Source organism: Xyrauchen texanus, chromosome 5, assembly GCF_025860055.1.
Source record: "Xyrauchen texanus isolate HMW12.3.18 chromosome 5, RBS_HiC_50CHRs, whole genome shotgun sequence".
Classification (NCBI taxonomy): Eukaryota; Metazoa; Chordata; class Actinopteri; order Cypriniformes; family Catostomidae; genus Xyrauchen; species Xyrauchen texanus.
In genome coordinates this window covers 14,218,638-14,244,816 of record NC_068280.1, presented here as the reverse complement: position 1 = coordinate 14,244,816, position 26,179 = coordinate 14,218,638, and the positions used below count along the sequence as shown (strand labels likewise).

At 38.5% G+C, this 26,179-nt stretch overlaps 2 protein-coding genes across 4 annotated transcripts; one reads left to right on the top strand and one right to left on the bottom strand.

The window, feature by feature from the left end:
- Positions 1-6,196: 6,196 nt before the first annotated feature.
- Positions 6,197-15,392, top strand: aip (aryl hydrocarbon receptor interacting protein). 3 transcript variants are annotated; one of them, XM_052126908.1, is made up of 7 exons: positions 6,197-6,351; positions 7,783-7,965; positions 8,128-8,316; positions 8,437-8,613; positions 8,829-8,970; positions 13,240-13,472; positions 14,724-15,392. In XM_052126908.1, exons 1-7 carry the CDS (start codon positions 6,253-6,255, stop codon positions 14,727-14,729), a joined length of 1,029 nt encoding a protein of 342 aa, XP_051982868.1. In that variant the 5' UTR covers positions 6,197-6,252; the 3' UTR covers positions 14,730-15,392. The 3 variants fall into 3 exon arrangements, with proteins under 3 accessions (XP_051982868.1, XP_051982869.1, XP_051982867.1); XM_052126909.1 differs by having other exon boundaries at positions 14,146-15,392; XM_052126907.1 differs by having other exon boundaries at positions 13,240-15,392.
- A 238-nt stretch (positions 15,393-15,630) lies between these two features.
- On the bottom strand, positions 15,631-22,184 carry cdk2ap2 (cyclin-dependent kinase 2 associated protein 2). The gene is made up of 5 exons (XM_052126924.1): positions 21,954-22,184; positions 21,540-21,692; positions 21,040-21,131; positions 20,319-20,439; positions 15,631-15,921 (listed from the first exon to the last, which is right to left on the bottom strand). The coding sequence occupies exons 2-5, from the start codon at positions 21,592-21,594 to the stop codon at positions 15,854-15,856; spliced, it is 336 nt and encodes a 111-aa protein (XP_051982884.1). The 5' UTR covers positions 21,595-21,692; positions 21,954-22,184; the 3' UTR covers positions 15,631-15,853.
- Positions 22,185-26,179: the final 3,995 nt, after the last annotated feature.

Genomic DNA, 26,179 nt, shown 5'->3' with positions numbered 1-26,179 from the left:
TAGTTATACCAAGTCAGTGCATTTCTGAAATGGTGTTGGATAATGTTTTGAAATGATTGATTTTATTTTTTGCTGAATCTCGGGTGATGAGTTTCTGGTGATGTGTAAAAAAACATAAACTTCCCAGTGGATAATACCATGTTTGGTGGCACTATTTTCAGATTGTTGAAGATAAGGAGCCATTTCCTACATATTTATTTACACATTAGTGAGCACCCTCGATATTTTCAGAAGCACCCTCAGTGATTTGATTCTAGAACCAGGACTGAATGCAGCAGAGGGTGCATTGTCAGTGAAACACCACAACAGCTACAGGTCCATGGATTGCACTAGTGCATTGCTAAAAAAGGTATTCCCAGATTCTGACACCGCCAAAAAGTTGAATAATGCCCGCACTAAGACCGAAGCCATTGTGAATGGTGTTTTAGCGCCCCACTCTGTTGAAGTCACACGTGAAGAAGAAAACTAAATATATCAATATATTTTGTTAGTGAGTTTTTGTAAGTTTGTGAGAGCTATTTTTGTTCAATTTGGAGGTATTTTTTTGTTATTTATTATTTATTTTTCTAAAACAGAAGAGACATTATTTCTATCATTATTTCATTCATTATTTTTGAAACCTGTCATAATAAAACATGTTGAGTAACCTCTGAGAAACCTATCTGAATTTGTGTCTTTGATAGATAGTATTTTGTAATAACAATTTTCTATCCATACAGAGGCATAGTCTACTTTAAATGTATTGAAATTAACAAGGCATCTTTGAGTAAAATTAGAGTATCATTTGAGTATCTCATTGCCGGGCCGAGTGTCCTGGTTTTTGGTAATCAAAATATGGTCACCCTACCGTAAATGTCATTAAACCTTGGCAATTGTGTGTAGCTGTGTAATGTGGGTCTCGAACCTGCGTGAAGTTGGCCAACCACCCAATGCCAAACGTCGGCAAAAAAGGTCTCAATCGTTTGTAGGCCTACTGGTTTGTGCCCTAAAATATTTCATTCGTGCTGCTTCGGTTTTTAGATATTAAAATAATATTTATAGGTCATTCTGAGGCCACTCAGCCCTCCACATGCTCCAAATTCACCCCAAATAGTCTCGTTTGTGCTGGTTTGTGCCGGTAAATGTTTCGTTTGAGCTGCTTCGGATTTTTAAATATTATTGAATTATTGGCGATGACGTCTCGCGTCATATGTCAAAATGTTAAAATGTTGGATGAAGATGTTTGATGATGGATGAAGATGTTTTAATACAACAACTCCTTATCATTGTTTTTGTAGTCGCTATGGTGTTTATTAAAAACATATTGGTGTTCAGACAGCAGCAGCTCAATATTCATCTGGTGTCTGTCGGACTATTTTTCTGTCACTCACCTTCGCTCAGCTCTGGGCAAGAGAACAAAAGCGCAAATCTCCTCGATGTGAACACACTTTTAGAGTCGAATTGCCGAAGAATTTCTGTCAAGACTAATCATCACATCATTTGTTCAATAAACAATTAACTTTACTTCATTCACTGGTGTTTCCTGATTTAACTTTTTAATTATTTACATGGAGTATCATCTGCTACACTCCACTCCCACCACTAGGGTCAAGTGACACTTCTGTTCAAGATGCTCTTGTGGAAATTAGTGTAGAGTTAGTAGAGAAAAATCAAACTACAAAAGTAGTAACTAAATTAAATGTATATGTATGCCAATGTAAGTACAATGTTTTAACACAGCCAGTTACAATAGTATTTGTTAACTTCAAGAATAATTGTACAACATTCAAGACAGCTAAGATTGTCAATGTTCATTAAGCAGCTAGAAAACAAGATCACTGAAATGGCTCTATACACTTTTGTTAAATTAATAGACACAACATCTAGACTGTTTCATGAATGTGATCATGAAACAAATAGCAGTAGTGATGACACTAATTTTGAGCCAGGGTCCCTTTCACCCAGACCAAAAGATTGCTAGACTTTTGATCTTGAAGTTCCATTTCAGAAATTGATTGAATTAATGTCTGAAACAGTTAAATACAACAACAAGTTCTCTAAAACACAAAAAAGGGAATACACAATTTTGAAGCCTGACATCTGGACACATGTGATAAATGATCACATTTGGCAAGAAGTGAAATGCCCCTGCACGATTGCCTTTAAAAAAGCCAAGATCTATCCATCAGCCACATAGAAATACATAGAAATCAGAGGGAACTGTTAGGAGTGTCTTGGCCACATTCACAGAAAATGTGACAGAGCGCCTGAAATGAACAGCCCAACAGTGCTCAAGTGTTTAATTAAAAACAATGATGACTCCCTGCACACTGGCTCTTCCAAGCATGCAATGTCTGGTAACTTGTGTGTGCAGATAGCCAAAGAACTGTGTGAGGGTAGAATGGAACCCCATGTATGGAGGGCATCAGAGGCAACAAAGCTGATTGATTTTGGAGATCCTGAGCCAAGTCATCTGCCTAATTTGGCCACCCTGCATAAAGCAAAGCAAGAGAGAAATTATTTAGAATTAGGCGACAAGGATCCCATTGTGTCACTACAGATGTTAAAATACAGTGGTAGAGCATTAAAGACATTTGACTGGACAAGTTTCTGTTACTATTGGAGTCAAACACAAATGTATATGTACAAGTCATTCTCAAAGACATCTGCTAACCCCACTGTGAGTTTTGATGCAACTGGCTCAGTAGTGAGGAAACTACAGAGACCAAATTGCAAGTCTGGCCATATATTCTTATATCAGGTCATTCTGGCAGGGGATGAGAGCTCAAGTGTCCCAGAGGTGCAAATGCTGTCAGAGAGACACAATGTTAATGCAATAACACATTGGCTGACGGAATGGATACGTGCAGGTGCACCAACTCCAAAAGAGTTTGTGAGTGACTTTTCTCTGGCTTTGCTCGGAGCTCTGGTCAAGGCTTTTACTACTCCTCCTGATCTAAATACCTACATCAATGAGTGTTGTATCTTACTTGGTAAACAGTCAACAAAAGTGCAACCTTATTTGATCTGCCAGTGGGACTGCTTGAAGAAAAAAACACATCGCATTAAAGATTTCTTTGTGAGGTCAATGGCACAGTGACTACTATGCAGTATTACTGTTGTGTCTCTCAGTGAAGTAGAGGGCAATGACAGCTCTGCACCTCATATCAGAAAGGTGCAGGAAATACCTGAAAGCCAGAATTGCAGAAGAGTGTGTCATCATTCCAGATGTAGAGGGTGAGGACCTGGAAGTGGATCCATGTGACTAAGCACAGACAGACTTACGACAGTGGGTAACAGACATATGGCCTAGGTCACTAGCCGTAAGTAATGGGGATCATGATAATATGCACTTCCCCCCTAAGATTGTTCCCAATATATTCTGGCTTGCAAGTTACATACCACTCTGGACAGGGGTAATGATTCCTCACTTTCAAAGCACCAACACCACCACAAGTTCAGCCAATGTTGAAGCAGAGTTCAAAAACATCAAATGTGGCCTTTTCCAAGCATGAAAACTTGGCTATTTGGGTGGATCGATTCATTGCCCGACATCTGTCCATCATTGAAGGCAACATGCAAATTTGTTCTGCAAAACAAAAAGGTGAGGAAAAAGGTGAAGAGGATGCAGCTGTTGCAACAGTGATCATCACAGGAGCCAATCCACTACCCACCACAACTTGCAGTGTAGATGGAAAACCAGAAATGGATGCTTCCTGTTCTGGGAAATCTGACAATGTCACAAACTTCCATCCAAGTGGAGAGGCCTAGCGGTTCCACCCAAAAAGAGGAAGAGGAATTCATACCTCTGTCCTTGTCCTGAATGGCTCCATGCAGATCCATCTGTGAGGGTGAAAAGACTGAAAGTGGACCTGTTGAAAAATGTGTTTCCTTCACAAAAGAGTGCTCCTCACAGTATTGTGGTCTCAGCACACAAGTCAGATACCTCAGGAAAAGTGCTCTGTGCAGGGAAAATTTCTCACAGTTACATTCTGGGATAACTTCTGTGGATTGACACTGACCTGGGAAGCAACTCCACAGAATTTCCTATGTGTGAATTTCCCTCCAATCTGATGCTCCAAGGAGAGAGATATACTTTAAGGGCAATCATTGCTTTCAAAAGAGGCTTAACCCAGGATGCTCTTGGACATTATGTGGCCTACTGCAGGAGGTCTCCATGTGTCTGGGAGATGTATGACGACCTGAGAAATGGAGTGACAGGAGCGTCAGAAAAAAACAAAATACATACTGTATTATACACAAAAGACTGTTTGCATTGTTTGAATTTAATTTCACAAATACAAGTATTTTTGTTATATGCTATAAACCCTTGTTTTCCTACTCCTGTTTGGAGAAGTATATCTACTTTTCTGAATGTCGGGCTTGATGTTGTTTTCAAATGTTTTAAATTTCAAAAGTAAAATCATTTTGGCTTCTTAATTCATTGAGTCACAAGTTTACAGACACACACACACACACACACACACACACATATATATTAGTACTAGTAAAACATTAAGATTTTTTAATGTTTCTGAAAGCAGTCTCTTCTGCTCACCAAGGCTGCATTTATTTGATCAAAAATTCATTAAAACAGTAATAGAGTGAAATATTATTCCAATGTAAAACAGTTGTTTTCTATCTGAATATATAGTAAACTGTAATTTATTCCTGTGATCAAAGTTTAATTTTCAGCATCATTACTTCAGTCTTCAGTGTCACACGATACTTCAGAAATCATTATAATATGCAACTCAAGAAAAATTCATTATTATTGTCAGTTGAAAACAGTTGTGCTGCATTATATAAAATTATTTATATAAAATAATACTTTTATTTATCAAGGACACATTAAATTGATCAAAAGAGACAGTAAAAGACATTTATATGGTTAAAAACATTTATATTTCAAATAAATGCTGTTCTTTTTACCTTTCTATTCATCAAAGAATCCACACAAAAATGTATAACAGTTTCCACAAAAATATTAAGCATGCAAAAATGATTTTAAACATTGATAAAAACCATGATAAGAACCATTCTTAATAATTGAGCACCAATAATAATTGATAATAGTTGAGCTCAAAATCAACATTTTACTATGATTTCTGAAGGATCATGTGACATTGAAGACTGGAGTTTTTATTTAATTTTATTATGCCAGTCAAATTACAAACAATGAACATGACAATTGTCATTCCAACACATAGTATATAATAGAGCAGATATAGACTACAAATAGAAAATGAATATACAGTATAATCTATAGAATAAATACAAGTAAAATAAAGAAAAACAAAAACGAAAAACAAAAAACCATTGAAGACTGGAGTAATGATGCTGAAAATTCAGCTTTGACATCACAGAAATAAAATTATATTTTAAATTATATTAAAACAGAAAACAGCTATTTTAATATGTATTGTTTCACAATATATTTTTATCAAATAAATACAGCCTTGGTGAGATTATGAGACTTCTTTCAAAAACATTTCCAAACATTTGAACTGTACCGCACACACGCGCGCACACACACCCACGCACACACAGCCTATTTATGTATAAACACAGAACTACAGCAAACAGATTATGAAGCCTATATTTATGACAATGTTAATAATACTACTGTCATTCATATAACTACATACAGTAACAAGTAAAAACACTTACCTTGGAGTTGTGTTACATTCCACACATCCTGTGTGATCCGCTGTGTCCGTTACAAGTTGAAAACGAACAGTGGATAGGTAACAGTTAAGTGAATGCGACTATTTATGTGATTTGGTTCGCCATTTGGATCTTACCTTGTTACTTCAACTAATATATATACTTTTACTAATAAAAATACTTTTACTTGCACAAACCATCACAAACGAAGCAAGTGAATTTAGAGCATGTGGGGGCTATACATATTATTTTCATTATAAGAATGACCTATAAATATTATTTTAATATCTAAAAAAACCGAAGCAGCACAAACGATTTTTTTACATTACAAACGAAGCACAAACGATTGAGACTATTTTGGGTGAATTTGGATTATATGGGGGGGCTGCGTGACGTCATCGCCAATAATTCAATGTCTAATATTTAAAAATCCGAAGAAGCACAAACGAAACTTTTAACAAACCAAGCACAAAAGATTGAGACAGACGTTTTGCGTTGGAAGTGGGCGCCAACTTCACGCGGGTTCCCGACGCTGAACTGATGCTTGCAGCGCCATCTAGACTGAGAGGAGCGGCTCTAGTCTATTTTTCTACATCTTGGAGAAGAATGGAGGAACTTGCTGTCAAGCTCGGGGCGGATGGCGTTCACAAAAAAGTAATATCGCCCGGAAAAGGAGAGCTTTCTTCGTTCCCCAACGGAACAAAGGTAATCTAAAGTCCGGTATACATTTAATGTACATGTCGATGCTGTGAAACATCATTTTATTCTGTAACGAAATCATACTCAGATAGCGAGCTAGCAGGATCGGCTTGAATCGCTCGTTTTGACGAATCATATAGGCTTGATACCGCCTGAAGAGCCGTGCTTTGTGACTTGTACTGTGCAGAACTCAGTAGTGTTAGGGAGTTTTTAACTAATTCATGTGCTATTTCAGCAATGACTTGCGAGGTTTTCTGGTTTAGCCTTTAGCTAACCATCAGGATGTATACCTGATGCTACAGTCCACGAAGGCGGTCTCAGACAGGACGTCTGTTTGCATTTTTTGGCATTGAGAAGGGGGTGGTTCTTCCTTCTTGAGTGACAGTTGAAAGCTATGCACCCCTTAAACAAAGCTTTTTTTGTTCGTATGATAACTGATTTCCCGTTGCAGTGTAAATATGATGGTGCCATCAAGTGAGATGTGTGTGCAAAAAATATATAATTTTATTTATATACTATTTATTTATTCTACTGAAGACAGCTTAAAGGGATAGTTCACCGTAAAAATTCTCTCATCGTTTATTCACCCTCATGCCATCCCAGATGTTTATGACTTTATTCCTTTTGCAGAACACAACGAAGGTTTTTAGAAGAATATTTCTCAGCTCTGTAAGTCCATACAATGCAAGTGAATCGTGACCAGAACTTTGAAGGTCCAAAAAGCACATAAGGCAGCTTAAAAGTAATTCACGTGACTCTAGTGGTTAAATTCATCCCTGCATCCCAATCATTACCCTATCTGCCTTAAACAGTATCCGAGATGAGAATTATGGTGTCCCAAATCATAGTATGTGCAAATGAGTGTCCCAAAGTTGAATATGCTGATCGGCTCTTTAAATTTGAATGAACAAGCAGCTCCATTTACATTGAACAGAAAAGTGTATGAGGGATTAATAATCCTTATTTTACTATCATGCATTCTTTTATGTCCAACTACTGTATTTGTACTGCTTACTGTAGATGCTCTAGTGTATACTTAATAGCTTCTTTTTTTTTAATCTTATTTCTATTTATTTTTTCAGTAATTCAGTATTTTGTGGAGCATCCTTTACACTTTGTAACATTTAATGTTTTAGATAAGTGTTCTTAAGCTACTTACACCTCTCTGTTGGAATCTTAAACCATTTCTCGTGTACAAAAGCATGCAGCTCATGTACATTCTTTGGCTTTTGTGCTGCCAATGGGATTTTAATACATATTCATGAAAAACTTTGATTACAATTGTATATATTCTAATATATAGTCTGCTGTTGACTCAGTGTAAACATTTAGATAGCTAATGATCAAAATTCCTAATGAAACAAGTACATCAAATGTTGTATAATCAATTTTAACATGAATATTCTTCTAAGAAATGTATTTTTCTCCCATATAAAGGTCAAGTTTCATTACCGCACAAGCCTTTGTGATGGCACTCTGCTGGATGACTCCAGGTCAATGTGCGGTCGCTGCAAACCTATGGAGCTCATACTGGGGAAGAAGTTCAAATTACCTGTGTGGGAGCAAGTGGTAACGACTATGAGGGAGGGTGAAGTGGCTGAATTCACCTGTGATGTCAAGGTCAGTGACTCAGACAGAGAAACAGCTAATTCTCTTCTGTTCTACAGACTACTAACATCTATGTAACATCTAGCCAACTGTATCAATCTGGAAAAAAAAGAAAACTTTTATTTAATTATATTTATATGGCTTCCTCAGTATTAATTGTTTTTGTTTCTACAGCATTCTGCTCTCTATCCTATGGTTTCTCTGTCACTACGCAACATTAGCAGAGGAAAAGATCCATTGGAAGGACAGAGACACTGCTGTGGAATAGCCCAGGTTCACTCACATCATTCATTAGGTTACCCAGATCTGGATAAGTTGCAGGCCAATCCTCAGCCTCTAGTTTTTACTCTGGAATTGCTACAGGTGAGAAACGGTTGCATGACATCATTGTTGGAGGTACAATTTAACAATTGAAAAGTGAGCTACAAAGTAGCTGTTGATTCCCATTTAGTGATACATTCTCTATGTCCTCATCTTCCCAAGGTCTTGCTTCCTGGCTCCTTCCAAATGGAGATATGGGCAATGACAGATGACGAGAAGCTGGAAGCCATACCACACATCCATGAGGAGGGAAATTCACTCTTCAAGAGTGGAGATATTGATGAAGCTTCTGAGAAGTACTACAGTGCCATAGCCTGTCTGAAGAGCTTGCAGATGAAGGTTTGTTATTATAGTGATTAAGCACATTCACACAACATGTACACCTTACCCTTAAACAAAAACTATAGCTTTTGTACCCTTTCACCATGTATCATTATGCACATAATATCTGAAGTAATATTTGCACAGAAAAGCCAGCAGTGTTATTCCATGCCTAACATGACTTTTGTTATGGATAACAAGTTCTCCACAAAATATGTATTTCCCGTTTTTAGGAGCGGCCGGGTGATGAGACATGGATCAAACTTGACAACATGATCACTCCTCTCCTCCTCAACTACTGCCAGTGCAAGCAGCTCCAGGGCCAGCACTATGAGGTCTTGGACCACTGCTCTTCTATCATCAACAAATATGATGGTAAAGTCACTATCAAAGGGATATAAATAATAATTTTATCAGCTAAGTAACAAATCATTCGACAACAGTCAAGTCCCATTCTCCTCTTTCTTACCCAGTAATTTCATGTTCGACTACAATCATCTTGAACAATTTTTTTAAGCACTCAGCACAGACAAAGGCAAAGCATGGAGTAATTCTTGAGGCCTAGAGTCCTTCCTCTGCCCCTGCTTTAACACTAGCCACGTTTCCACTGTAGGATCAAACATGGGCATGCTAGTACGTACCAAGGCCAGTTGCGTTCCCACTCTCACTTCCGGGGCATCATCGTGCCTCCTCTTGGCTTTCTCTGGGATTACCCTTGGGCCAAACAAGACTAACTGAGGATTGAGGTGGTGTCAATAGCCTAGTTTCCATCCACTTTTCGTGCTATTTTGTTATCGACAAAGTGAAAATGCGTGACTGCGTGATAATTCTGTGACTGGCATCTATAATTTTTAATGGTGTGTAAAAGCACCTGTAATAAATAAACGAATGGCTACTGTGATTAATTTCATCACAAACAGTGGCCATTCATTTGTTATCAGTGTACTTGTCGATATGCATGATATGAGATATTTGCATTGGCACTTCTGGAAATGTCATGTTTGCAGCATCAGATCTTTATGCTGTTAAAATCAATCCATAATCATGTACAATAAATTGGCTTTCAAGGATGTATACCTTGTCGTCATGATTAACACCGGTCACAATTATGTCATGACACTGCATTTTTGCGTTAATGCCAAATTTCATGACGCATTTTTTTTCCAAAACAGTTTTTACGCGACATTTGAAGTATCAACATAGAGTTTATGTGCTAGAGTCAAAACGGAAAAATATTATGTCGAGACTTGATCATTTGTGTTTCCATCAGCTTTATTTTGATGCGCTAAAACTTTGGAAAAAATTCTTGGATGGAATATCCAAGTTAATGTGAAAGGCAGAGTTTCACAAACTTGAGAGTTTGTGTATCAAGCGCACAATGGTACAGGTTTGGGAAAAATAAAAAAATTGCAGGCATGGTACAAATCCATTAAAACACACAATGGACAATGTGGTGCCCAAAAAAAAGAATGTTCCATGGTTCGAGCATGTGAGTGAAGCGGTGATAATTCCACCTGAGCAGAGAGTGAATTTTTAAAGATTCCACTTCGCTCTAGATATATATATATTAGGGATTGGCATTCATCAATAATTTAGTATTAAAATATTTAAGCTCGTAAAAAAAGAATATTCTGTTATTTAAATGAAGGTAATTAATGAGAAAGAGACATTGTAAAATTATTTTTTTTAGTCATAATGGTTACACCACCATTAAAAAAACAAGCTTCTAATTATAGCCAAAACGAGCTTGTATCATGTCCTGAGTTTTTTTATATATATATATATATATATATATATATTATATACACACACACACACACACACACACACACACACACACACACACACACAAGCAATGCGTGAAAACAAAATAGAATAGAATGAAAGCATTTAAGCTCACGCAAAGTGTAGAAAAAGAAAACGCTAATGAAGTAGACAAACGCAGTTAACATACAGGATGGGTGTAAACACTCGGCATATAAAAGTTATGTTTATATTGTATCTCATGTCATGTTTTTGTTGAGAAAAATGAGCATATCCATGTTCTCAGTAAACTATACTAATTTATACACACCAGTTTAAATGATGGCCTGTCCCTTACCTCAGCTAGCATAGTCTTTCTCGGATGCCATGTTTGTTGTTTACAGAAGCATTGTGGGGATTACGTTGCTATGGGGATGCTGCTTTCTGACGAGCTGCACATATACGAGAGTAATGTGTACACTGCTTATCCAGTACATTTAAACAGGAACTCAGCTTTCTCACAGTAAGCCATTCTCAAAATAACACTCTTTTCTGGTGTCCATCTGAGTGTGCTGACAGAACCCGTTTGCTCAACAAATGTGATCAGCTTGTGTCCACACTCAACAGCGCCACCCAATGTATTCTGTAATAACTGCCAGTTTGTGTGTTCCGAATTTAACATGCATCTCACTGTATATATGGCCTGGAAAGCCAACCTGTTCCGAAATTCGAATATTATTTTTATTATTCAAATAGTATTTTTACTATTCAAATAATTATTGCAGAACGGATATTCGAATACTTATGCACATCCGTAATAAATATATATACATATACACAGCGCTTCACTTTTCCCACATTTTGTTATGTGTGCCTTATTACAAAATGGATTAAATTCATTATTTATTCAAACAATACCCCATAATGACAATGTGAAAGAAGTTTGTTTGAAATCTTTGCAAATGTATTCAAAAATATATATATTTAAATCACATGTACATAAGTAATCACAGCCTTTGCTATGACACTCAAAATTGAGCTCATTTGGAAAGGCACACACCTGTCTATATAAGGTCCCGCAGTTAACAGTGCATGTCAGAGCACAAACCAAGCCATGAAGTCCAAGGAATTGTCTGTAGACCTCAGAGACAGGACTGTATCGAGGCACAGATCTGGGGAAGGGTAGAAAAAAAAATTCTGCAGCATTGAAGGTCCCAATGAGCACAGTGGCCTTCATCATCCGTAAATGAAAGAATTTTGGAACCACCGGGACTCTTCCTAGAGCTGGCCGCCCAGCCAAACTGAGCGATCAGGGGAGAAGGGCCTTAGTCAGGGAGGTGACCAAGAACCCCATGGTCACTCTGACAGAGCTCCAGCATTTCTCTGTGGAGAGAGGAGAACCTTCCAGAAGAACAACCATCTCTGCAGCACTCCACCAATCAGGCCTGTATGGTAGAGTGGCCAGATGGAAGCCACTCCTCAGTAAAAGGCACATGACAGCCCACCTGCAGTTTGCCAAAAGGCACCTGAATGACTCTCAGACCATGAGAAACAAAATTCTCTGGTCTGATGAAACAAATATTGAACTCTTTGGCCTGAATGGCAAGTGTCATGTCTGGAGGAAACCAAGCACTGCTCATCACCTGACCAATACCATCCCTACAGTAAAGCATGGTGGTGGCAGCATCATGCTGTGGGGATGTTTTTCAGTTGCAGGAACTGGGAGACTAGTCAGGATCGAGGGAAAGATGAATGCAGCAATGTACAGAGACATCCTTGATGAAAACCTGCTCCAGAGTGATCTGGACCTCAGACTGGGGTGAAGGTTCATCTTCCAACAGGACAATGACCCTAAGCACACAGCCAAGATAACAAAGGAGTGGCTACGGAACAACTCTGTGAATGTCCTTGAGCGGCACAGCCAGAGCTCAGACTTGAACCCGATTGAACATCTCTGGAGAGATCTGAAAATGGCTGTGCACTGATGCTCCCCATACAATCTGATGGAGCTTGAGATGTCCTGCAACGAAGAATGGGAGAAACTGCCCAAATATAGGTGTGCCAATTTTGTAGCATCATTCACAAAACTTTTTTTGAGGATGTAATTGGTGCCAAAGGTGCTTCAACAAAGTATTCATTTATTGACCCAAAGTCTGATAGCATTAAATCAGTTACCTATTAGTGCATCAGATCTACAGTAGCTTAATAATCATTCTGTGGAGACGACTGACGAACAATTATGAATTTCACTTTTACCTGTAATAATGAAAATATGTACCAGTCAATGATTTAATTATTGCCATAAACGACTACCGGTGAGTGTGATTGGTACTTGAGCGGAGCGCACAATCATGGAGCAGATTATTGTGTGGAGTGTCATACTGCTCCGCTTTACTCACATGCTCTGGATCGAGATCATGTACGGTGTGCTTGAACATCATCCCGCTGTTAGTAGAGAGACTATTTGGGACACTTTAACAGGTAAAGTCAGTGATTTGTCAATGCTCGCTTATCTTGCTAGTTAGCTGTTTATAAGCGATACAATGTGATATTTTAGATAACATGATACCTCCACTTGAGTTTCCCTTTTGCTTGTGAACTAGGTGGGGTGTGTAAAGTTTGCACCTGGGCAGCATTATAAGGGTGGATTTTAGGGCAGCGCTGCAGTGCCATCGTCCTGATCATGGGACTGTAGATCGATTTTTGGTCTCGAGGTCTGAGGCTGTTAGTCCCAGCTGGCCAGTTAATACCCCCTGCTTGCACTGGCAAGGGACTATCGTGTACTTTACTAATATGGCTATCCTAATGTTAATAAACATAAGGTACTGAAAATGCTCCTACCTTGATTGACATTATTTATAATCTGCATTCAGTTGCCCATACTCCTTGTGTTTCTAACAGATAATGTGAAGGCACATTTCAAACGGGGTAAGGCTCATGCAGCAGTATGGAACGAGCCAGAAGCGAGAGCTGATTTTGCCAAAGTGGTTGCATTAGACCCATCACTGGAACCCTCAGTTGCAAAGGAGTTGAGAGCAATGGAGGAACGCATCCGTGAAAAACAGAAAGAGGAGAAAGGATGCTACAAGAACCTCTTCAGCTACAGTGGCAAAGCCTCTGCTGCAGCTACCATGGTTAGTTCTGGGTTTCCTCATAATAGGACTTAGTATCTAGATCAGTGCTACTCAACACATGGCCCTAGAATAAAATATTGTTGTTGATGTCATCATCATGGCAACAAACACAACTTTTCTTCTTACCATGTTAATAAAACATGGAAGTGAATGGGGGTAAATTTTTGGAGGTTTTAAAGAAATAAATGTGAAGCTTATAATTTTATAAAAGTACTTACATTAATTATTCTGTCAAAACTCATGTATTATTTGAGCTGTAAAGTTTAATTAATAATTTTTACAGTAATTTTAGGGTTTGTTGTAAAATTAGCTATAACTGTACCTAGAAAATGCTAGGAAAGCAATTTTAACACACTAAAATAATGATAACACATATTGTTGTGTCTTGTGGATAATCTTTAGAAATATTGAGTATTTTAAGGATTACGGATTGGCAAAATTCACTTCAGGTGCAAGTCAAAATAAATGCTGTCGCTTGAGCTTAACCCGTATTGAACCCTGAATATTCCTTTAAGGCTTCAAATGTGGCTCGTACAATCATATTTATAATGTATTACTTTTGTTTTTTTGAAGTTTTACATAATGTGATGGTATTTTTTGGTAAAGATGCAGACTTTTTTTTGTTTTAATCCCCTTTTCTCTCAATATTGAATGCCCAATTCCCACTACTTAGTAGGTCCTCGTGGTGGTATGGTTACTCGCCTCAGTCCGGGTGGTGGAGGACAAGTCTCCATTGTCTCCGCTTCTGAGACAGTCAATCCGCGCATCTCATCTGTGCATGACACTGGAGACTCACAGCATGTGGAGGCTCATAGTTCTCTCCGCGAGCCCCGCACAACTTACCACGCGCCCCATTGAGAGCGAGAACCCCTAATCATGACCACAAGGATGTTACCCTCCCTAGCAACCAGGCCAATTTGGTTGCTTAGGAGACCTGGCTGGAGTCTCTTAGCACACCCTAGATTCGAACTCGCAACTCCAGGGGTGGTAGTCGCCGTCAATACTAGCTGAGCTACCAAGCCATAAAGATGCAAACTTAAGATTATTCATCACACATGAATCATGTTTGTGTCTGCATACCACACATAGCATACATACTTTAATAAAAAAAATACATAAAAAAAAAACATGCTTTGTGACCCCTGAGCTTTCCAAAGTTGAGTAGCCCTGATTAAGATAAACTGTAATAAACTAGAGTTTAGCAGCCTGAAATGTTCCTCTGTTCAGTAACATGCTGCAATTTCTCTTTAGGGCTGAACGAAAGATGAACTTTAAATTTCCCACTTATAAAGAGAGATGGAGTTGTTAGGGCACTGTTAAGTTGGAGAACATCCACTCTGATAAATATATCACACAAAAGTCCATGTAACCCATCTCTTACACCTTTGGCTTTCTTTCACCAAACATCATATTGTTTATAATTTCCTCATGTCCTATTAGTAAAGTGAGGAGATCGACCAATGTCTTTAGGCCATGCCATCAATTTAACCTTTGATTTGCCCAACATTTGAGGAAGTGTTAAAGAAATGAACACAAAGGCAATCGTGCAATTCAAAGTAGTCAATGGGAACTATAACTCTTATAAACCAGGATTGGGTATATACCAGCTCACTGCCTAAACGTGTTATCTTGTATATTTACTCTTTATACATAGCTGATGGAAATTCTCACAGAACCCGTGCTGTAAGATCAGTTTGATTGAAACAAACTTGGAAAAAAAATCTGATGAAGTAGCATTTCTACCACTATAAATCCCATTTCTGTTATACTTATTTGTATTAATCATGTTTATTTTATTACTATTCCCCACACTGTTAATTATGGCCTATGTATGCTAAATGTTTAAACTTAAAATTAAGAAAATAAACATTAAATGTCAGAATACACTCTCCCATCATTGAAATGAAAAACGTACTCTCTTCATTTTTTTTAGTTGCTTAATCAAATTATCAGTTATGCATATATATATGCGTGTGTATGTATATATATATATATATATATATATATGTGTGTGTCACTACAAATAAATTGATCTTTTCATAATGCCTTTTGTTTTTACTGTAGCTATTTTGCATTTGTGACTGAGCCAAATAAAATTCTTTGAGAAGTCACCTGTCATTTTCAGAAGCACAAAAACATCTTGTAATGTTTATTTAAATACGGAATTGCAAAAATTGAGCTTAAAAAATTGCTACGCTTAATGCAACAACACTACATGAGGTGTACATCGGTACAGACTGGAACAGAGCTATGTATGATAAACAAAGTAGGTCAATAAGAAAGATAGAAAGTGTTGTTGGTGTAAATAGCCTTGGCAGAGAGAGTCTGTGAGAGAAAGAACAATGGGGAGACAAGCACCAGAGGGAGGTTGTGGGTAGATGTTATGTGCGAGCACTTCGCTCTGTCTCTGCTAGACACTCCCTGACAAGAGCACGTGTGTGGATGATACCTGATGAAAGACAGAAACAAATTGGATTTCAAACAATACTTCAATGAATGTTAATTAACAGAAAATATTAAGCATGACTTTGAAAACAAGCAAGCAGCTACTATATGAACTAGTGCTGATGTTATAAGTGCACATGAGGCCATTTGCTAATTGTATTTTCAAAATCCTGAAACTTTATTTTTCAGGTTTAATTTGAACCAGACTCATATATTTGAACCCCACAATGGGCCTCAATCATGAAACACCAGCAGGATTAATTTGTGTAAATAGCTCGTAAAGCCATTCTGACGAAAATTCTCGTTTTTGTATGTTTAAAACGCTAGTTAGTTTAATCAAAATTTACACCTGCTCCCAACCACATGTAAATAGTGTGTAAGACATCTGAATGTTTTGTGTTCTTTTAGATAAACTGCCACGACTACATATTGACAGAAATGTTATTAAATAATTAAGGGAAAAAGTATCTAATAATTAAATGAGTGAATTAAACTTAAAAAATAACTTAAAGCATTTCTTTGGTGCCTGCATTTATTTCTTCAAAGTATAGTTTATTCCCAGCCCTGCTTTAAACATTTTTTATAATTTTTCTAGCAGAATTGCTCATCATGGGGTGAAAGGTTCATGGAAAGACTGGTTGGAGAGTTTATTCATTTCATATGAACACAATATTATCAAAATTAAGAAATTCATATGAACATTTTTAATTAGGCATCGATATATCAGCAGTTAAAGCTGTAAATAAACATGTCGCAGTCAGGTGTGTACACAATGACTTCGGATAATTACTATTCCAGTTACAATGGAAGTACATCAATGTTACAGTCTTGATTTAATTACTGAAGTTTCTCCGATGATGCTGGCGATGAACTGAACATGAGAAAGTTAATGGTGGTGGTGGACATCTTCCTGTCAGCATTAACTGAATTTTTTTTCTACACTTTGTCAACCATTTTAATTTACTCGGATTGATTAATTCACAAAAAACCTCTGATGACAGCAAAAGCATGCAATGATGGTAAGTTCCTCACTTTTTTCTTTTAGAACAAACATGCAAGTGTGTGAATGCCCTCCATTTAATTTTCTTTTTTTTTAAATTCACATAAATGTTAAAAGCTTCCCGTTCTCTTCAAATCCAGGGCATGCTGAGTGACTCCAGTCAGGCTTCCTAAGCAACCAATTGGCCTGGTTGCTAGGATGGTGTGTGTGTGTGTGTGTAATATATATATATATATATATACACACACACACACTCGCCTAAAGGATTATTAGGAACACCTGTTCAATTTCTCATTAATGCAATTATGTAATCAACCAATCACATGGCAGTTGCTTCAATGCATTTAGGGGTGTGGTCCTGGTCAAGACAATCTCCTGAACTCCAAACTGAATGTCAGAATGGGAAAGAAAGGTGATTTAAGCAATTTTGAGCGTGGCATGGTTGTTGGTGCCAGACGGGCCGGTCTGAGTATTTCACAATCTGCTCAGTTACTGGGATTTTCACGCACAACCATTTCTAGGGTTTACAAAGAATGGTGTGAAAAGGGAAAAACATCCAGTATGCAGCAGTCCTGTGGGTGAAAATGCCTTGTTGATGTTAAAGGTCAGAGGAGAATGGGCCGACTGATTCAAGCTGATAGAAGAGCAACTTTGCCTGAAATAACCACTCGTTACAACCAAGGTATGCAGCAAAGCATTTGTGAAGCCACAACACGCACAACCTTGAGGCGGATGGGCTACAACAGCAGAAGACCCCACCGGGTACCACTCATCTCCACTACAAATAGGAAAAAGAGGCTACAATTTGCAAGAGCTCACCAAAATTGGACAGTTGAAGACTGGAAAAATGTTGCCTGGTCTGATGAGTCTCGATTTCTGTTGAGACATTCAGATGGTAGAGTCAGAATTTGACGTAAACAGAATGAGAACATGGATCCATCATGCCTTGTTACCACTGTGCAGGCTGGTGGTGGTGGTGTAATGGTGTGGGGGATGTTTTCTTGGCACACTTTAGGCCCCTTAGTGCCAATTGGGCATCGTTTAAATGCCACGGCCTACCTGAGCATTGTTTCTGACCATGTCCATCCCTTTATGGCCATCATGTACCCATCCTCTGATGGCTACTTCCAGCAGGATAATGCACCATGTCACAAAGCTCGAATCATTTCAAATTGGTTTCTTGAACATGACAATGAGTTCACTGTACTAAAATGGCCCCCACAGTCACCAGATCTCAACCCAATAGAGCATCTTTGGGATGTGGTGGAACGGGAGCTTCGTGAGCTGGATGTGCATCCCACAAATCTCCAACTGCAAGATGCTATCCTATCAATATGGGCCAACATTTCTAAAGAATGCTTTCAGCACCTTGTTGAATCAATGCCACGTAAAATTAAGGCAGTTCTGAAGGCGAAAGGGGGTCAAACACTGTATTAGTATGGTGTTCCTAATAATCCTTTAGGTGAGTGTGTGTGTGTATATATATATATATATAAAATGTGGTTCTCGTTCTCTGTGGGGCGTGTGGAGAGTTGTGCGTGGATGCCATGGAGAATAGCGTGAGCCTCCACATGATTGTGAATGAACGTGCACACTCTATTTACCAATGTTTGGAATTCACTAACATACACTTGGTTTACTAACAAATCTGGGGTGGTAGGAAGCATTTGTGAATCCGGAGGAAAGTTTTCATGAGGCTCAATTTTAAGTGTAAATGTCTCCCAATTTAATCACACATTTACGAAAGTTTAATGAGGCCCATTGTGTGTTTGCTCTTTTCCCTTAATGTAATTTTGAGTCACCATCACTGTGGTTTAAGGAGGGTGTATGTTGTGCTGGGTTGAAAATCTCAAGCAAGGATAGCAGTGTCTTTTTATTTACATCAAGTGTTGTTCTGAAAACAAAAAGCAACAAATAAAACACAAAAATATAGACTGTCTTCAGCTCAATGCGACCAAGGTAAAGCGGACGTGTTAACAAACTGCTTGAATTGATCTACACAGCCAGCTTGTGATGCTTGAATGGCTTGCTTGCAATGCTCTCGTTTATTGACTACTACAGTCTTGTCAATTTAGTTAATTTAAAACATTTTAATAGTGTTTAACTTAAAATGATTAATAAAGAAAAAAATGCTGCATCATTATGTGCAAGGATTGCATCAAGAGCTTAACATAGGATTACGTTTCTCGTCTGCCATGGTTGCAGACCTCTGATAACCACCAGAGATAAACACCAAAAGCCATTAGTCTAGGTTTACATATAGGGAACGTCTCAGAGTTTAAAAACTTCCTGAAAGTCAAAGTTTGGCAAAGAATGCGGTTGTGGAGAGCGCGTTTGAACGTTTTTGGTTGAGGAAAATGCTGTTCTAGTGTGGATGAGATGCATAAACGTTGTGAAATTGACTTAAAATTAAAACGTTTAATGCCAGGTTCACACATCCGATGTGAGCAAGGCGAGAGCTACGTGTGAGCGGGGCGAGAGCATTAGACGTTCACATTGGCAGCGTCTCTTCCGGGAGAACCAGCAGCACTTCAACACAGAAAACAAAGTTATCTATGGGATCCTATGCAAAATTTATTCTTTAATAAGGTCATAATAAACTGAGGTTATTGCTGCTTCAAGGAAAACAACGGACAGTCACGTGCACTTCACCTTTATCAGCACACTTTGTTGTGATTGGTTAATGTTTTGTCTATACTGTATACCTATACACACACCGAATGGTAAAATGTCTGACAGTTTATAAATTCTTTCCTTTAAGGTATTTCACGCAGACATATAAATTGTAGTGTACTATAGGTTCGGCTTGAATAATTTAAATTTGCTTTTGTATAATCTCCTAATTATTTTAGTGTTGTCCCAGAGCCGCTGAGCTCAGCGCGAGCCACGTGGTAATAATAGGCTCAACGGCGAAACTATCCGCTCACTGTAGCGTCTGGGACGCGTAACCTCACGACTCACTCCTGCAGTGTAAACAGTGTCATCAGTTAATATGGGCACTGAACAAAAATGCACTGATCACGCTACGTTCACAGAGGATGTGTGAACTCGGCCTGAGATCCCTATCACTTCTATGGCCTTAAACAGTCAGTTCACCCAAAGATGAAAAGTTTGCCATTATTTACTCACAATCATGTCATTTCAAATCCATATGACTTACTTTCTACTGTGAAACACAAAGGCACAATATCAACAAACTCTTTCACTGTATGAGAAAGACCAACATGAACATTCTACAAAATGTCTCATGTTCCGTGGGAGAATGTCACATGGTTTAGAACGACATGCGTGTGAGTAAACTGTGACAAAGTAACTTTTTGGATGAATTAACCCTTTAAGCCAACGGGGCATGACGCTGGTTGTTTCAAATGTTCTGCATTCAGAACGCTTGGTTTGAGTACCTCTCTTCAGTCTCTCCATGGCACTTTTACTGCCGGCGTAGGTAGGCCGGATTTCACGGCTCATCTCCTCAATGACAGAGAGCAGCTCACTGTAGGTGGATCCCTGGGACACTTTCACTGGCTAGGGAAAAAATAAAACAGAACTCTGAGTGATACCCTTTTAACAGATCTTATACTGGCACACAGTGTCAAACTGCAAAGCATCCTTGCATGCACACAAGGAAAATTCATGAATAAAGCTTCAGGAGAAAATCTTAAAGGGATTGTTAATCCAAAAAAGAAAATTCACTCTATTTTGTCACTTTCATGCAATCCCAGATTTGTATGACTTACTCTTCTGCTGAACACAAAGATTTTTGAATAATACCAAAGTGAATGGTGACCAGAACTTAAGCTCAAAAAATCTCATAAAGGCAGCATAAAAGTAATTCATACAGAAGCGATGTGATCGCTATGGGTGAGAAACAGATCAATATTAAAAATATTTTAATATTTTTTATTTTTTTTTTTTACAATAAATCTCCACTTTTAGAATGTGAAAGTGGAGAGTTACAGTATAAAAGGCTGTTTCTCAGCCACACCTACCACACTTCTGAAGAGGTTTTTAAGCTTAAACTTCAATTCAAATGAATGGGAATTTCCCAACTGACATTTAAGTCAACTAATGTCAACCTTGTTGATTTGAGAAATGGCACAATTATATAATAAAAATATTATTTACTTGCACAAAGCCCATCGATGGTGGGCCAAACTCACTGAATGCTGGTCTCAAGTTTGATGAGGAGGGCAGTGATGGAGAAGAGCCACATGATCCTGTTAACAAACAGCAAGAGGGACAGTAACAAATCAAGGAAATGTGAAAAGAGCAACTCGACCAATTATATTTCGCCACCTAGCATGTATATGGAGGAAGTGAAGAAAATGAAACCAAGATCAGATCCACTGATGTGAGGGGGAATTATGATTAAGAAAACAGCCCCCTTATGTTTTTAATGTAAACACTGTAGGGTGAGGTGACCAGCACACTATACAACATTTATATACTGAAGACAGATTGCTAACTCCTCCCATTTATCTGTGCCTCTGACCCACTGACCCTTACCGCAGGATTAAAAACGGTGAATGTAAAAAACGCAATGGACACATAATACCCCAAATGCCTTTTTAATCTTAATGGAAAACATGCCTAGATGAGGAGTACAATACTGGTGGGATACTCACCTGGTGGCGTGTGGTTGGAGCCGGTGGGTGCGGGGGCGATCGGCTTGTAACTCATATTTACACCGCCGTCGAAAATAGCTTCGCTTGATGTAAAGTTTTTGATTATCTTCGGAGTCGTTTGGCTTTGGTATTTGAATCAGGCACTATGCAAATCTAAAGTAAACACAAACAGCAGAGCTACATATAAGAGGTGAGAGATGGCTAGCAAACAGAAAAGACGGACCCTTCTAAACTTTACCGGCTTGAAACCACGACTTGTCTACTAAACTGCATGCATTTGATAGACTTTATAACAATTTTCTACTTATGTTATAATACTAAAATGTTTCAAATAAACATACGCGTTATAGTCAGTCTATTAAAAAAGCGGATGATGCATGTAGTGGCATAAGACAGGTATATTTAACTACCCACCTCTTCCGCGAGCTCGCTCGACAGCGATACGCACTAAATATCCAACAAGCTGAAAAATACAGCGAACAACTGTGGACACTTCGAGATATATTGGACTGTTTAATGGTGGTTTTGGACGTTACTGCGTCCAATTAACTGTTAGAGGAGGTGAATAGTAACTATATCACGCGGGAATAGTTTCGCAACCCGGAGGTGTCAATTATTCTCTCTTCCTGCGCGTGCTAGCCTGCTATGTTATTTTCCCATGATACTCAGCAAAAAGAGAGTCTGCGTCATCAGACCGCCTGGCACGTGCCCGTGACCTCTCTCTGCTCCAATATAAGTTGCCACTCTGGAATTTTCGTGTTTTAGAGTGGATTTGCTGGGAAAGGATTTTTTTTGTATCAAACGAGTACCGTATTCGTTCAAATGACTACAACATCACGCTTTTTCTCTGTGACAATAGTGAATTATTAGTATTCCACATACATATTAAACATGTTATTTCTTACTCAAAGTGGCGCCGGGTATCAATGATTGACTTGATTAACATTTGACATTGCTATTTGGCGAAGAAGCACTGTGGAAGTAAACTATAACAGATGTAAAACATGGACAGTGTGATTCAGTTGTTGTCGTTTGGGTTTACTACTGAAAGTTGTGCGTCTATTTTAGGGTGACCATACGTCCTCTTTTTTCCGGACATGTCCTCTTTTTCGGACCTTAAAAATGCGTCCGGCCGGGATTTCTAAATTTGCGAAAATGTCAGGGATTCGGCTGTAGTCCGATTATGATGTGCATCTGGTCTAATACTTTATTGTGAGTATGCGCATGTTTGCATTGCTTTAACCCCTCTTTGTAAGTCCCGCATTCTCGCACACCAATTGGTCAATTATAAGAGGCTTGCAGCAACTATTGGCCAAATTCCTGCCTGTCAATCTCTCAGCGAACGCACGAAGCGCTGTTGTGTTCGGCATTAAACAGTTGCCTGACAGTAGCAGCAAATAACAGCTGAGGGGAAACAATGCCAAACGAAAGTGCAAATTTACAGAAGATTTGCACAAAAAATTCAAATGCTTTCGACCAGGTGGAGATCCGTGGGAAGCAGAATGTATGACATGTAAAGATGGCACTAATGTGTCAGTTGCTAATAAAGGTGCAAGTGATTTAGAAGCACACATTAGCTCTGTGATGCATAAAAGGTCAGCAAAAGGTGAAAGTTCATCAGGTAAATTAACGGGCTACTTTTTTTTGACCGGGTAAAGTTGATATCACATTGCTTCATTTTCAATGGCCATTCAAAATAATAGTAATAGTAAATTAAGGTACACTAATGGCATCACATATTTTATTTTAGTACATGGACATTCAAAAGAATGTTGGAAATTGTTATGTATTTATATACATGTTACATGTTATGTTATGCTAATAGAGTGTATTTTTCACTGTATTAAATTTGCATTCATTGTAACACTGTTTTGAACCCTTTACCCATACCCCCAGTAAACATAACGTTTTAATGTCAAACTTAGAGATGAGGGGAAGCATGGGGAGAGGGAAAGGGTGAGCGGAGACACGCATAGAGAGAGGAGAGAGAGAGAGAGAGAAAAGAACTTGCTCGCCGGCTCCCAGACGCGTAGTCGCCCGGTCCTCAACCGCTCCTTGCGGACACCAGCTTGCTCGTCCCCCGGCGGATGGCAGCGAGTCCTCCAGCCCCTGGTGGATGGATCTGCTTCTACCCTTCTTCGGTGGATGGCCACAGTTCCTCCTGCTCTCGGCATCCGGCAGCGACCACTCTGTCCCCAGGCAGATGGCTACTCCCCTTGTGGATGGTAGCGACGAGGACTCCATGACATCCCTCCATCCCATCCTTCCTCTCGGGTTTCGGCACCACTGTAAAAGTTCAAGGATGGACAAGGGAACTGGCTGAACAGTAAACAAAGTTTTAATATCATATACTTAAAACAAACATAAAGTCAGATGCTTTATGTTTGTTTTAAGACACACATGCAACCCAGCCGCATACGTCTCTCTCTCTCTCTCTCTCTCTCTCTCTCTCTGTCTGTCTCGCTGTCTGTCTCTCTCTCTCTCAAACTGCCATCTCTGGCTCCCCTTTATCTTGCTCTCCCGCTGATCAGCTGATTTAGCGCCGGCCGTGCATCATCACGGCCCAGCCATGCCCTCCTACTCGTCACAAGAATATATTCTATTCTATTATTTTTAGTCCTGTCAGTCAATTAATCACATTTTTTTTTTTGTTAATCATGATTAATCGCTGATTTTGAAAGTGCTAAAATTTGACACTATATATATTTATTTTCCTGTCCATCTTAGGAAAAAATACAAAACTAAATATTATAATTTAATGCTTTATTAACATTTTACAAACAAAACCTTCCACAGTATAAAGATAGAAATACACTACAATTGCAAAAATTCAAGTAACATTAAATGTTTCCCAAAGTCTCATTTGGAGGTTGACTAATTGAAAGAACTATAGGTAACATTTTCATTGCAATGGGCATTAAATCTCTTAAACTTTCATGCACAATATTAATCTGCCAGTAGACTGTGACTATCCACTTTGTTACAGCAATTGTGAAGCCGTATTCATGATTGACGTCAGGGCAGCAACGCCAGAATCAAGCGCTGCTTTAAATTCCACATGAAAAGCAATTGCAGACAAAAACATCTCATTCTGCATTTTGGTGATAGTTAAGACTTGACGCGCTTCTGTAATTAAAATGTGCCTTCTATAGTCTGATAAATACTTGATTTCTATAACAAGTCCCACCTGGGCTTGTTTTGAACATCAAATAATGTTAAGAGGGCCTTTCTCCATAATTGTGTCACTGACACGGATTCACTGTTGTGTATGTTTGTGGTTTGTGAGTCAGCGTAATGACTCCGGGCAGACACATCACAAAGGTTCCCCCTTCCAACAAGTGGTTATTCTGGTTTATGCTCTACCAGTATATGCGCTAATCGCAATTAAGAAAAATTAACACATTAAAAGTGTGCTCTATAACTTTTGTATTTGTGTCATCTTGGATTTACAGTACATACACATGTACGGCTAATCCTGATACAAGGAAAACATTATTAGAGGTAAAAAGTACATTTCTCAGTTGTTTCCAAGTCTTCACTGAATTATTGTTAGATATGATGCATTAATAAAGATTTGATTCTGCTGGGTTTTGACTGAAGCAGTCAAAACATTTTTATAACAAACATCATTTTGGTCTGGATAGAATGTAAATAGAGATGCAGGGCTTGTTTCTCCCCTCACATATCTTGAACTGTGTTCTTGTTCATTGTATTTTCTGACTTTTTTGGCATGCATTGACATGCAAGTGCCAGATTTACAGGTGACAGTCCATCACATTAATTTATATTTCCCTGATTCATGGTTTTATATTTGATAAAAAATGACAATGCATGGCATGCATGAGTCTGATGACAGACATGTTCTAATTAATAGTTTGCAGAGTTGGGGAACGTGCTTTTAAAAGAGTATATTCGTTATTAATGTTTCTGGATGAGAACAGCAGAGCATGTCTCTTTCGTGTGCACACATAGAATTCATGCACAGAGAGCAGGTGGGCAAACATAAAAAAGTACTTTGAAAGATTGCATGCTCTGCCTCTCTTAGCCAGAATAATCAACCGGATGCTTGTTTAGGTCCGAAAAAGAGGGTGGATGGTAACCCTATGTTAGAGACTGCCAGCTTCAGTCCCCATTAATTACCAATGTATGTGAAAGAGCAGTGACAGCATTCTTCAGAATTTGTCATTTTGTGTTCCATGGAAGAAAGAAAGTCATATCAATTTGGAACGACATGTGGGTGTAAATGACAACAGAATTTTATTTTTTGGGTGAACTATAACTTTAAAGGTGTAAAGAAATTGAAGGAATAGTTCACCCAAAATTTCTGTCAGTATTTAACCACCCTTATGTTAATCCAAAATTGTTGCAACCCTTTTTTTATTCCATGGAACACAAAAGTTGATTTTAAACAAAATGCTAGGGACTGACAGCTTCAGTACCAATCACTATCATTGTATGCAAAAGAACAGCATCAACATTCTTCAATATTCCTCCTTTTGGACTGTTTCAAAGAGGAAATAAAGTTGGGTTTGGAATGACATGAGGGACAGTAAATAATGCCCAATGTTTCATTTTTGGGTGAACTACTCCTTTAAGGTTCCATATGCATACAGAATTATCTAGATACCTTTAGTATGAGA

Excerpts from the sequence above, each read along its gene's own strand:
- cdk2ap2 (XM_052126924.1), bottom strand. The coding sequence starts at position 21,594 with ATGAGTTACAAGCCGATCGCCCCCGCACCCACCGGCTCCAACCACACG. Across the intron at positions 21,132-21,539 it reads CTCCAACCACACGCCACCAG|GATCATGTGGCTCTTCTCCA; the intron begins GTGAGTATCCCA and ends GTTTGTTAACAG. Across the intron at positions 20,440-21,039 it reads CATCGATGGGCTTTGTGCAA|CCAGTGAAAGTGTCCCAGGG; the intron begins GTAAATAATATT and ends TTTTTTCCCTAG.
- aip (XM_052126907.1), top strand. The coding sequence starts at position 6,253 with ATGGAGGAACTTGCTGTCAAGCTCGGGGCGGATGGCGTTCACAAAAAA. Across the intron at positions 7,966-8,127 it reads AATTCACCTGTGATGTCAAG|CATTCTGCTCTCTATCCTAT; the intron begins GTCAGTGACTCA and ends TTGTTTCTACAG. Across the intron at positions 8,971-13,239 it reads TATCATCAACAAATATGATG|ATAATGTGAAGGCACATTTC; the intron begins GTAAAGTCACTA and ends TGTTTCTAACAG.